This window comes from Podarcis gaigeae (genome assembly GCF_964106915.1).
Source record: "Podarcis gaigeae genome assembly, chromosome: 3".
In the NCBI taxonomy this organism is placed as follows: domain Eukaryota; kingdom Metazoa; phylum Chordata; class Lepidosauria; order Squamata; family Lacertidae; genus Podarcis; species Podarcis gaigeae.
In genome coordinates, this window is record NC_139680.1 from 32,470,896 (window position 1) to 32,484,917 (window position 14,022).

Consider the following 14,022-nt stretch of genomic DNA (forward strand, 5'->3'; position numbering starts at 1 on the left):
TGATATGAGGATTCGAAACTGATCCCATGATGACACAACCTTCTCACCCTGAATATGGCTTTCTCTCTCTCAGAATGGCTATGGGCCTAGAGTTGCATGCATTTGTGTGTAACATGTAGTTTGGCCAGTAAGCAACAAGTAACACTGGTGGGATATTAAGCTAGAAGTATACTAACCAAGTGCTATTTTTCTAGAAAAAGAGGTGCTAGAACTCACCATGAACGCCTCCCTCATTCTCTTAGAATGGCAGTAGCACTCACCTGAGAGGTGCCGGAACTGATTTCTGGTGAGTTCTGGCTGAAAAAAAGCCCTGGCAGTATCTAAGAATAGAAGGCATTAGAACCTCAGGTCCATCCAACGTAAGAGTGCATGTATTGTGCTACTGATGTTGACTGTGATTAAGACTGGGTTATAATTGCCTGCCTTGAGGGTGACAGTAATCTGAGAAGTGTGCCTCAAAGTCAATAGGTTCACAGTAGGCATTCCTCTCCCTTTGGCAGGTAATCCAATATAGCAATAATGATCAACATTAAAATGGTTATGGGCATAAAGAAGTGCCAAATATTAGTAGCAGATCTTATTCTATGTTCATGTAGCTTCGCTTTAAGCTCTAAAACAGTTAACTTCTATGTTCTTGGGCAAAAAGCATTATTGTGAAAAATCAACAGTATCTGGGTTTGGTGGCTAAAAATAATGTTGTCTGATGTGATGAAATGCTCTTCAATCAATTTTTGTTTCCTGTGCTTTCCCAGACACAGTTTTTCTGACTCATACAGCCATGTGAAATTTCAATTTCCATTGAATCTTTGCATGCCTAGCGAAGACTGCTTTCCTGCAGCTATATTTGAAGTTGCCTCAGGCAACTGATTCTGGGGTGTTCTAAAAGGGCAAGATATTATTTATTTAATTGGCTGTATTTTTACAGGGAGGGGAGGGGTATGTGTGAGAGATTTTCTGCCTCAACTGTCAAAACATTTAGGCCAGCCTTGGGTAGTATCCACCTTGATTTGTTGTATATGTGTAGAGATTTCCTAACCTGTCTCAGGCATAAAAAATGTATTGAATTAGCCTACTGAGTAGGAGTATTTTCATGTATTTCAAGATGTGATGGCATCAGTGCAGCATTTAATCTTGCCAGAGATAGACCCATAAACTATCAAAGATATTTTATTCATAACAATGGTGAGATCAGATGTAGCTTTCTAGAAAAGTATTTTACAGCTCAGCTCTATTGATGTGCCCAGTTGTTTATCGTTCCAATTATCTGAAAGGATTTCTGTTTATTTCTTCGGACCTTGTGTCCCGTATTTATGTGATACTCAGCGGCTTGTGTAAAAATCTTGTGTAAACAGGGCATTTTATAACATCTCTGACTAATGGTTAAAGTCCAAATGTTTTCCACATCACAGAGAACATTATTTTCCAAGCTTCTGTTTGGACTTCTTGCTCGAATCATGAGCATTTTTTTTTTTGCTTTGTTTTGACCTGCACACTTGGTAGAGAACCATTCTGAAAGAGTCCTGCTCAGCGAGACCTAGCAAATCTACCATTGGGAAACAAACACCCCAGAATGGAGATCTATACCTGCCTTTTTGTTTTTTGTTGCTTTGCAGTCATGCTTTGCATGGACAGATTATATGCCTCCAAGAATAATATTCTGCTGAAAGACCATTCGACGGAAAACAGAGCCAAAAGGACACTATCCGGGGGAAGTTACTGTAGGCTACGAGGCTGCTGTCCAGGCAGAGATGATGGCTGCACGTTTCTGTACTATGCCAGGAATGCCACATGCTACTGTGATGCTTTCTGTTCCTCAGGCCCTCCTGGCTCTGTAGACTGCTGCCCTGATTTCTGGACTGCTTGCCGGGGCCACCCTATTACAGCTTCATCAGTGCTAGCGGGTGAGTGTTGAATATATCTCCAGCTGCATTTGGCGTAAAACCTATGTGTCCCCCTGAATGTATACTGGCCAAATGCTACAACGTCATTTATTTTTTTAGAAACTGTTATTGGCAAGTAAGGAAGTATGTCCTCTACTTGGGGATGACAGAGATGGAATCTGGGACCTTCTGCATCAAAACAGACGCTCTATGACTGAGCTAAGAACTTTCCCCACAGATAGAATCTGTGAACTTGCAAAATTAAGCAATACATTTGGTAGCATTGCTCATTTGAAACACATTTTAATAGAAATCAAAATGTATCGCAAATGACATTTCTCAAATTTCATCGGAAGTTATTAACAAAACATGCTCTTAGATTTCACACACTGCACTGTGACAGATACCATAAAGTAATTTAGCACGCAAAATTATGTTATGCTTTTACCACCTGTAATCGTAGAGGCTAACATAAGCTCTACTCAGATTAGACCAGTTGAAATCAATGGACTTCAGTTAGTCATAGATTTGAAGATGAATTCAAATAATGTTTGGAAAGTTGATACCTGTTTCAGAAAAAAATATTTAAAGGCATCCTCTGAGATCTAATAAGGAAAACCTCCCTGGCAAATCTGGATTCCCCCCTCTCATCTCTGAAGATGAGTCAGGGCTCTAGATCTATAGACAGAATGTACAGCAAAGCAGCAACAAACAAGTGGCTTTGCTCCTATTTAGATGGAATCTGATCCTCCTTTTTTTTCATTTGTCTTTTCGGTTCTGGACCTGGTGTTTTTGCTTCTAGATTCTAAAACCCTTGTGTAATTCATGGGAACAACAATGTAGGAAGCTGTCAGTCAGGCCATTGGTCCATCAAGTTAAGTACTGCACACACTGCATACTGCATACACTGACGTGGGTGGGGTTGTGGGCTAAACCACTGAGCCTCTTGGGCTTGCTGATCAGAAGGTCGGGGGTTCAAATCCTCACAACCGGTGAGCTCACATTGCCCTGTCCCAGCTCCTGCCAACCTAGCAGTTTGAAAGCACACCAGTGCAAGTAGGTAAATAGGTACCGCTGTGGTGGGAAGGTAAACAGCGTTTCCATGCACTCTGGCTTCCGTCATGGTGTTCCATTGCCCCAGAAGGGGTTTAGTCATGGGTCACATGACCCAGAAAGCTGTCTGTGGACAAACACCGGCTCCCTCGGCCTGAAAGCAAGATGAGCGCCGCAACCCCATAGTCACCTTTGACTGGACTTAACCATCCAGGGGTCCGTTACCTTTACCTTTTTTTTTTTACAGTGACTAGCAGAATCACTCCAAGGATTTCAGATATCTGGAGATGCTTGGAATTGAACCTGTGACCTTCTGCATGCAAAGCCGATGTTCTACCACTGAGCTAAGGCCCAAAATCACTGGTAGACTTTAAGAGAGCTATACCAATTTTACACCAGCTGCTTCTCCTCTCCTACTCCAAACCAAACCAGACTCAAATAATATTAAGGACTATAGTAGCAAGAGTATCACCAGAACATGGATTACACATGGGACCAAAGGTCTACAAATTTCTGATATTGCATGTGTTCTTCATGGAATCCATTGCCAACTAGGTTGGGAGAGGGGGAACTGATGTCCCTCTTGGTATTGCTGGACTACAACTCCCATTATCCCTGACAATTGACCACGCTGGCTGAGGCTGATGGACGTTGGAGTCCAACAACATCACTAGCCCTGAATTAAGCAAGGCTATCCACGGAAATAATGCAAGCACTAGCCTGGCTCTAGTTCCAGCAGAAAAGCATGAAAAGGAAATGCTGAAAGGGACAGGGCTCCGTTCTCGCCCTCCAATTTCCACAGAAAAGAGAATCTCTGCTGAGTACCAATAGCAAGTTGGCTCCTTTCAGTTAAATTGCCGGCAAACAATTCTTCCAGCTGATAGCCTGGCGTGGAGCTGTATTTGCCAAGGAAACCCCATGGAGGAGAATATCTATTCTCTGCTAATGATGACAGAGGCTCCCTCATTTGAGGCAGTGCAGATCAGAAGGACTTTCTGTGAAGCGGCTGTGAAGAGTGGAATTCAGTGAGGCTTGTTCCTCCAGGAAGCTGGAGGAAGAGAAAGACACTTGGCATCTTCCCATCTCAGGCAGCATTCTCTTTGCTGCAGTGAGCTGTGCACATCAGCCCATTAAAGCCTGTTACAGATACAAACATCTATCATCTATCTATCATCTATCTATCTATCTATCTATCTATCTATCTATCTATCTATCATCTATCTATCTATCTATCTATCTATCTATCATCTATCATCTATCTCTATCTATCTATCATCTATCTATCTATCTATCTATCTATCTATCATCTATCATCATCTATCTATCATCTACCTACCTATCTATTATCTATCTATCTATCTATCTATCTATCTATCTATCTATCTATCTATCATCTATCTATCTATCTATCTATCTATCTATCATCTATCATCATCTATCTATCATCTACCTACCTATCTATTATCTATCTATCTATCTATCTATCTATCTATCTATCTATCTATCATCTATCATCATCTATCTATCATCTACCTACCTATCTATCATCTATCTATCTATATCTATCTATCTATCTATCTATCTATCTATCTATCTATCTATCTATCTATCATCTATCTATCATCTATCTATCTATCTATCATCTATCATCATCTATCTATCTCTATCATCTATCATCTATCTATCACCTATCTATCACCTATCTATCATCTATCTATCATCTATCTATCTATCTATCTATCTATCTATCTATCGATCGATCTATCTATATCTATCTATCTATCTATCATCTATCTATCATCTATCTATATCTATCATCTATCTATCTATCATCTATCTATATCTATCATCTATCTATCTATCATCTATCTATCTATATCTATCATCTATCTATCTATCTATCATCTATCTATCTATCTATCTATCTATCTATCTATCTATCTATCTATCATCTACCTACCTACCTATCTATCATCTATCTATCTATCTATCATCTATCTATCTATCTATCATCTATCTATCATCTATCTATCTATCTATCTATCTATCTATCTATCTATCTATCATCTATCATCTATCTCTATTTCTGCCTCTATGAACTGAAAAATAATACTAAATCTATCTCCTACTTAGAAAAGAGAGGGGTGATTGTCTCCTGATCACAAAAAAGGTCAGTATAATATTTTCACCTGGTGGATTGGAGGCACCTTATTAACTATTAGTGGCCTCGATTCATAAATATTATCTAAAGCTGCAAGTCTCTGCAGTTCTATTGATTCAGTGTCTATCGGTTGTATATGGTACTTTAGAGAATACAAGAGGACATGTCTCTGCCCTGATGAGCTTACAATCTAAAATGAAAACTTGGGGGAACAACGGAAGAGTGGTAGAAACATGTTTTGGGGTAAACATGGGAGTTGGGGTAAACATGGTTACATGTGAGAAGGGCTGTAGCTCAGTGGCTTAGCTGATGCACCAAGCTGAACTATAAAAAGACCAGGGAGGAGCAAAATGGCCATGATCCTCTCCTCAGGAACCTGTGTATTTGTGTATTAATGCCAAGCCAAGCCCTGGTTTGGCTTAGCCTTACTTCCAAAAGTGGCCACGGAGTTAGAGAAGATGACTCTGAAATATCAGAGATATGCCACTGGGAATAAGCCCTATCAAGCAGACTTGCTCCTGAGTAAACATGCACAGGGTTGGCCTACACATTAAATAGAGGATGTTAGTTGTGACTAGCGTAAGTCTGTTGCTCTCAACAGGACTGTATCACACAATTATCTTTAGTAGGGTTTTGGCTAATATTCATGACTTCTTTTTCTTTCTTTTTTGGAGACATTCCAGCTCCATTATTTTTTCAACTATACTGTGTTCAGAATTAGCTGACAGGAAAATGCATGTTTCATTCCATGTTTATATGAATCTAATGATGCTTGTGTACTCTGCTTAAATTGAGTACACAGCATAAATTTTTCAGATGGGGAAACAAAGGAATGATCATTAAACCTTCTTAGGAATGTGAATAATTATGCTGGAAGCAGAGGGATATGTAAACAGCATTACAAGAATATATAATGAAATCTTTTCTCAATTTGTACGGGCATGATTCGCTTATTCATCGAGTTCACTGATGCAGAAAATTAAAATGTCTACTTGGCAGAAACTGGGCGGTGGGACAGAATGCTATCCTCTGTCTTTAGGCAAATTATGTACAATCAATTACCTCGCTGGCATTTGGCTAATTATGGCCTCCTTTCTCTATGTACTGCATTGGCAGGATGCTTCAAAGGTGGTCGGTACTATGAAGAAGGAGCAACGATTCAAAACAACTGCAATTCCTGGTAATTGAGAGAAACAAATGGAACATCTTCACTCTTGAGATCAGCCTTAAGAAACCAGCTCAAATCTTGTCTATCTCACAAACTCACTAGCTGGTTTTAGGCAACCCATTCATCTCCCACCTGCAATATAGACAGAATGTGTGGCAAGGATTCCAACAAGATAATGGATGTGAAACACTTCATGCATTTTAAGTCGCTGTATAGATACTGAGTCCTGCCCACCTAGCAGTTCGAAAGCACTTCAAAGTGCAAGTAGATAATTAGGTAGCACTCCGGCGGGAAGATAAACGGCGTTTCCGTGTGCTGTTCTGGTTCGCCAGAAGCAGCTTAGTCATGGTGGCCACATGACCAGCTGTACGCCGGCTCCCTCGGCCAGTAAAGCGAGATGAGCGCCGCAACCCCAGAATCGGCCACAACTGGACCTAATGGTCAGGGGTCCCTTTACCTATAGATACTGAGACTATTTGAAATAGGATTTGGTCATTATTGTACCAATGTTGTTTGGCTGATAGGTGATTCACCAAATTTATTAATTAGAGACTGTGAAGTAAGAGATCACAGACTCCAGTTGCCCTTTCAAATTCAGCTAAGGAATTTAGATGGTGTGGGGGTTTCTTTTGAAAGGGAAAAGAATACTGGAATCTCTGTCAGAAAAGCTGCTGGTGCATTAAAATCCATAATTAAAAGCTTGCTTAGTTATTAGTCATTGACCTTATACAGATCAATGTGATTGAAGAGGAGTAAAAAAGAAAGAGAACTGAAATATTGTCTCTTCCCTGCCCTTTAAATGTAATTCTTGATTACATCTTAAGTTAGGGCAACTAACAGGGTGAGCCTATCTATGTTCAGTGGGGCTTATTACCAGGCAAGTGGGTTTAGGATTGCAGCCTGAGGCAGCAGGGGCATATTTAAACTAAAATCCCACAGCATTTGCCAAGCAATACAGGAGAGAGAGAGAGCATCTACACCTTATTTTGAATGCATTAATAAGCGCATTAACCTCTCTTTCAAATGGATATTAATTGGGCAATTTTCAATGCAGGGCTGCATGCATTACAGAGAGAGCAAAGCACTAACATGACTAACATGACTAATTCTTGATTAGATAAAATGGTGTGTTGTATCTGAGGACCCAGCTGCTGGCTTGGCCAGATTCCATTCCCAAATCCATCCTAACAATTCAGCAGCAGCATTTGGACTGTGAATGGTCTGGAAAGCAGAATGTACAACCCTAGAATGAATTCCATTTCTATCTGGGGAACAGGTCTGCAGGCATGTGACAGTTTATGATTCTTCACTTTAAGGACATTGTCACAAAGGTGAAAAAGGTAAAGGCCCCTGGACAGTTAGGTCCAGTCAAATTTGACTATGGGGTGTGGCGCTCAACTCTACTTTCAGGATACCATGACAGAAACCAGAGCTCACAGAAACGCTGTTTATCTTCCTGCCACAGTGGTACCCATTTATCTACTCCTGCTGGTATGCTTTCAAACTGTTAGATTGGTAGGAACTGAGACAAAGCTACAGGAACCCACCCCTTCATGCGGATTTGAACTGCTGACCTTAGAATCAGCAAGCTCAAGAGGCTCGGTGGGTTCACACCACAGTGTCACCCATATCCCTAATTCTAACAGGTTTCCCTCAACATAGTGCTTTTCATTAAGAAGCTCTGATGAAAGTGGTGTGGAAGATTTTTCTGAGATAGGGCAGGCATCTGTTCCAAAGAACAGCTATATTCTGGGGGGCAACTGTAAATCATAAACTAGATTTAGAAGAACCCATTCTTTTGTGGGGCCCATAAGAGTTACTGAATACCCACTAATCTTGATTATTGATTAAAAAAAACAACACCTGTCACCAAGCAGATAAAACAAAGAAGGAATATACGACAGAAGCCCAAATGTTCTTCACCAGATACACACACAGAGAGGGAGAGAGGGAGAGATGAAAAGAGGATTATAAGATCATTGTTTCAGGACCACGTACTATGTGTTTGTAATTATTCTCCACAAACTTTTCCTATGTACGTCTTACTCTGTCCTTTTATTCCTTTCAGCAAATGCACGAGCAGCAAGTGGAACTGCCTAGAAGAAACGTGCCTCGTGCAGCCCAGCTTAATTAAGCAAATCAACGATGGTAACTATGGGTGAGAAAAATCCTGTTCTGCAGCACTAAGTTGGAAATAGCTCCCATTTTATTCACAGAGAAAAAGATCACTTGAGCCTTACGCAATTGCCTTGATATCTTTTTTTTTTCAAGCACCATGCCCACAGATGTGTGTGTATGCATTTATTATTACACCTCTTCTGTGAGCACAGCGCAAGATATGTGATTTTCTTCTTTCCTCTAAACAGCACAGAGAAGCAACCTCTCTCTGAAGCTCCGAACATTATTCCCCCAATGATTTACATACTGAGAGTAACGGCTTCACACACACAAACTGAATGCTGAGTGCCCCCATGAAGTTAGTTTCCATTTTCAAGAAGGAGCACATTGATTTTTATAACTTTATGATTTGATGACTCTTTATATTGAACATATAGGTCACTTATTCCACTAGGGATTTCTGCTCTGTGCAGCACGACTTGATGAGTCTGTGTCACCAAGATTTTTTCATCTTCACTGAGCCCACGGGAGACAAAATGCAGAAACAGTATTACTTTCTGCTGCGATTCCCATCTCTTGCTGCCTGGGCCTGGCAGGTCTATACATCACAAGCAGCAGATATGTCACAATTAAAAGGTGACTAAATTGAAACCTGGGTTTCACTTTGTAATAACTCCCTCTGCTCCAAAAATGTATGTTTGTATCCATGATTTTACACACACACACTATAGGAGGATAGCCATGCATAAAGTAGACCCTGTCCCATAATAACATTTTTTAATGTAAAATAACTCTGTGTTTGTTAGTGGGGCATTTTAAGTAATGTTCTTGAGCAGTCGCCGGGTGAAACCCTCAGTAAATCAGATTCTATTTCTTAAGATAGGAGGACCCCTGGATGGTTAAGTCCAGTCATAGGCAACTATGGGGTGTGGCACTCATCTTACTTCAGGTTGAGGGAGATAGCGTTTGTCCACATAAAGCTTTCCAGGTCATGTGGTCAGCATGACTAAACCACTTCTGGTACAATGGGCCATCGTGATGAATGCCAGAGCGCACGAAAACACTGTTTAGCTTCCCGCTGCAGTGGTACCTATTTATCTACTTGCACTGGTGTGCTTTCAAACTGCTAGGTTGGCAGGAGCTGGGACAGAGCAATGGGAGCTCACCACCGTTACACTGACTCGAACTGCTGACCTTCCGAACTGCTGACCCAAGGGGGTTGGTGCTTTAGACCACAGTGCCACCCGCTCCCAGTAGATAAGACAAAGAAGGGATGTGTGTGTCTCACACTATGTATGTGTAAGTACTGTTGCAGCAAAAGACGACCCCTTGCATTTCAACTGTAGGTGAGATTACCATGATCGCTGTCCCACCACCATTTTTGTGTCAGCAAAGTTTCATGTGATAAACATGAGCTTGGAAATCTAAATCATCATGGTTCCTGGAAATGGGTTTGCTGTGGGTGATACCTAGTGTTAGCTGTAGAGTAGACCCATTGAAACCCATTGATTTCAATAGGTCTACTGTGAATATGACTAGCCTTGGACATTACCACATATGGATCAGGCATTTCAACACTACAGGGGAAAAATACCTGTGGTGGATGCAAGGGGAACATTTCAAACAAACAAACAAACAAAGAAATGTGAAAGAAAACTTCAAGATAAAATCTGAGTGATAAATCTTGAGAATGGATGCACAGAAATAAATCTTGTGGTTGTGCATATCTATAGCAAAGCTCAATCTTCTGTGATTAACTCACTGCAATTTTGCACATAGTACTAGCTGATAAGCAATATGACTAAGCTATAACATGATAGTGCACTGAATGGTGTGAATTTGTGTGAATGATGAAACTCAGAATGCCATCTTTATGTTGAAAGGAGGGAAATGGCCCAGAATTATCAAAGTATTATCTTAAAAGGAATGGGCAATGTATTCCTTTTTATTGTACGAATGCAGACCCTGAATGGCAGGTTTAAATGCTACCATTTCCCACATCAGTGGAAGATCATTTTCTATGAAGGGAAATCTTATGAATGCTTCATTCAAAACTTTTTAAAAATGGCAACATCTATGATGTACTGCCCATAGAGCTAAACATGCATGACTAACACACTATTTTTTTATCACTGAGGCAGATGGAAAGCTACGAACTACAGCCAGTTCTGGGGAATGAGTTTGAAAGAAGGTTTCTATTATCGTCTTGGCACGTTTCCCCCATCTGCTGCCCTGCTGGACACAAGACAAGTCACGGTAGGTTTTCATTTTCTCTCTTCTCTTCAAACAGCAAACTTCAATGGAGCCTTTCTCCACAGTCATCCTCAAGCTACGCTTCAGATGGATTTGTCCATCATCCTGGGCATGACACTGAAATAAAGTGTCAAGCAGAGGCAATTGGCTAACCAGGTGAAAACCATGATTCTCTTATATGTGAAAATGAAATCTTCCTCTGAGGGAAAGCTGCTCACTCAGATTAGCACAAAGAATCACAGAATCAGAAAACTGTAGAATTGGAAGGAACCCTGACGATCATCTAGTCCAACCTCCTGCAATGCAGGAATCTCAACCAAAGCATCCATGACAGATGGTCATCCAACCTCTGCTTAAAAACCTCCAAGGAAGGAGAGTCCACCACCTGTCTGTTCTATTGTCGAACAACTCTTGCCATCAGAAAGTTTTTTCTGATGTTTAGTCAGAATCTCCTTTCTTGTAACCTGAATCCATTCATTCAGAACATACCCTGCAGTGCAGAAGAAAACAAGCTTGCTCCATCTTCCATGTGACCGCCCTTTAGACATCTGAAGATGGCTATCAAATCTCCTCTTTTCTAGGCTAAGCATACCAAACTCCCTCAACCATTCCTCATAAGGCTTGGTTTCCAGACCCTTGATCATTTCAGTTGCCCTCCTTTGCACAGCTTGTCAGTGTCCTTAAATTGTGGCACCCAGAACTGGACACAATATTCCAGGTGTGGTATGTCCAAGGCAGAAAAGGGTGGTCCTATGACTTCCCTTGATCTGACACTGGACTTCTGTTGATGCAGCCTAGAATAGCATTAGCCTGAAATAACATGTAACAATTAGAAAACATATAACACTTGGAAAAAGTGGTCCTTAGAAATTTACCCATGGGGTCAAATGGGGAAAGGCTGTGGCTCAGTGGCAAAGCATCTCCTTTGCTTGCAGAAGATCCCCATGTACAAATCCCCAGCATCTCTAGTTTGGCCTGGGAGATCCTGCCATCTGAAACCCTAGAGAGTCACTATTGGTCATAATATGTATGTTTGAATATAGTTATCCAGTCAAATGCCTTGGGTTTCTTGTAGGAAAACCTGATCACAGAAACAGATTTCCCCGAATTTTTTGTGGCCTCGTATGAATGGCCCGGGTGGATTCATGACCCACTGGATCAGAGAAACTGTGCAGCATCCTGGGCCTTTTCAACTGCAAGTAATGTGTCCCCCCTTTTTTTCTTGCACCCTAAAGGTATGAGAGAGGCTGTCCATACTTGCAATAGAATATTTCAGTTAGAAGTTCACTGCTTGCTAGAGGAGGTTTGTGCATCTCTTTACTTTTCCAAAAGTTTCAAAAGGGTTTACTATTTTATCTGTTTAGGGTAGTCTTTTTCCCTTTGGGATTCTCCTCTAATTGAATGCCTCCCCTCTAATGCCCCTTAAATGGGGAGGTGGATCGTAAGCTAGAATAAAAGACAGACCCAGTCTGGTCTTTGGGGTGCAGAGTAACATGCAAATGCAATCTTCCCTAACCACATCAATAGAGTAAACAGCATGTCTATAATATGCAGCCAGGCATCCTCCTTAGATGGGAACTCTCTGTGTACACAGGTGCCCATGCAAGAGATCAGCATAAGACAGAGGTCAGTCAACCCTTTAGAGGTCTGTGGACACATCTGCAACATCTGTTGTGGGCACCACACAGATGCCACAACCAAACACACACTGAAACATATTCTGTTTGAGAAAGTATGATACTTCTTTCAAGCCTAATTACAGTGGGGAGCAGGGAACCCTGTGGGTGCCAGGGAAAGGTTCTGTGGATACGTGTGACCCTTGCTGAAAGAGAATGGACTACTCTTCTGATCTACAGGAAGTTGTGGATTTTTGCAAACCAATGGACTAATGCCTGGTTGATTTGGATAACACAGCAATATAGAAATCGGTGGGAAGATAGAATTTGATGAAAAGATGCTCAGAGGTCTCTTTCCCTCATCAGCACCAGAAAGCAGAAGAGCAGCTTGGCCCTAGCCATTGGCTGGAGACCAACCATGCACTGGAGTTGTCTGCTTTTCCTTCCCATCTACTTCTCTAGGAAAAACCTATCTGTAGCCATGATTAGTTGCCCTCTGGCAGCAGGAAGGAGTGGCAGGATGTTCTGGGTGGAATCCAGTGTTGCCATTCCACTTGCTTCATGGCTTTTGAACCAGCAGATGGCTCTGGCAATATGAGAGGAGCAGAGAGGAGTGTTGACCACTTCATCTACCCTCTAGTGCCTCCTGTATCTCTCTCTCACACACACACAAAAATTGTCCCAGACCCTCCACAACACCATGGAAGTTGGCTTGGGGGCCTCCAGGACGAGGGGTGGAATTGGGGGCAATCCCATCTCCTCCTCTTCCATTAGTGGAGGAATCTGCTGGATCAAAGGTTGTTATGGGAGTGGAATAGCAGCACTAGAGTCTGCTTTTTTGCTCCAGTCACCATCCAAAGCAACATGGGCACTAACCTAGAGAAGGGCTTCTCCCACAAAGTCACCAATGGAAGCTCTGGCAGTGGTGTGATACAGAGAAGGAGAAAGGTCATAGCTCAGTGGTAGAGCATGTGCTTTGCATACAGAAGGTCCCAGGTTCAATCCCTGGCATCTCCAGGTAGGACTGGGAATGCCTCCTAACTGAAACCCTGGAATGTGGCTGCAGGTTAATGTGGGGAATCCTGAGCTAGACGGACCAATTGTCCGACTAGATATGGAGCACCTGTGTTCCTAAGGGTCTCTCAGAGTGGATGCACACGTTTGTGTGGAAAAAAATCCTAGGTCCTAAGCCATACAGGGACTTCTCAGGTATACTTTAGGTAGGATATACCCTGTAGGCAAGCAAATTGGGGCATCTTGAGTTTCTCAACTTCCCTTCCAGCTGGCCAAAGGGATTAATCGCATTTGAAGATGCAACCTATCAAAATCCATCTCCAATTGTGTGGGAATTTGAAACCTTAAAGTTGAGGGCATTCCCTCATAGCAATTTGCTAGAATTAAAGGACACTCTGTGGTTCCATATATATTCTGTGACACAGATTTATTATGTCTGGCACAGAGAAAATTCTAACCGTCCAAACAATATAGATTATTTAGTAATCCAACTGTTTCCCATAAAACAGGTGTTGCGGCAGACAGAATAGCAATTGGGTCCAAAGGCCGTTTCACAGACAACCTTTCCCCTCAGAATTTGATCTCTTGTGACACCAGAAACCAGCTTGGATGCAGAGGAGGAAGCATAAATGGGGCTTGGTCTTACCTCAAAAAATATGGGTAAATAAATCATTTACTTACTGTGCTTTTAGAGTTTAAAACAATCAACAACAATAATGTTTTAAGAAAAGCAACTTATATATGTGAACATCCTGAAGC

The 14,022-nt window shown here is 41.6% G+C and overlaps 1 protein-coding gene across 2 annotated transcripts in view; it reads left to right on the forward strand.

The window, feature by feature from the left end:
• Nucleotides 1-1,382: 1,382 nt before the first annotated feature.
• Nucleotides 1,383-14,022, forward strand: part of TINAG (tubulointerstitial nephritis antigen) — a 32,066-nt gene continuing 19,426 nt past the window's right edge. Inside the window, exons 1-6 of one of the 2 annotated variants that reach the window (XM_083730565.1) lie at nt 1,383-1,901; nt 6,211-6,274; nt 8,331-8,410; nt 10,518-10,636; nt 11,709-11,832; nt 13,773-13,923. In XM_083730565.1, coding sequence (XP_083586691.1) covers nt 1,571-1,901; nt 6,211-6,274; nt 8,331-8,410; nt 10,518-10,636; nt 11,709-11,832; nt 13,773-13,923 — 869 coding nt within the window. In that variant the 5' untranslated portion in view covers nt 1,383-1,570. Of the gene's footprint in view, nt 1,902-6,210; nt 6,275-8,330; nt 8,421-10,517; nt 10,637-11,708; nt 11,833-13,772; nt 13,924-14,022 lie in introns of both variants that reach the window. The other variant, XM_083730566.1, reaches the window with a different exon arrangement.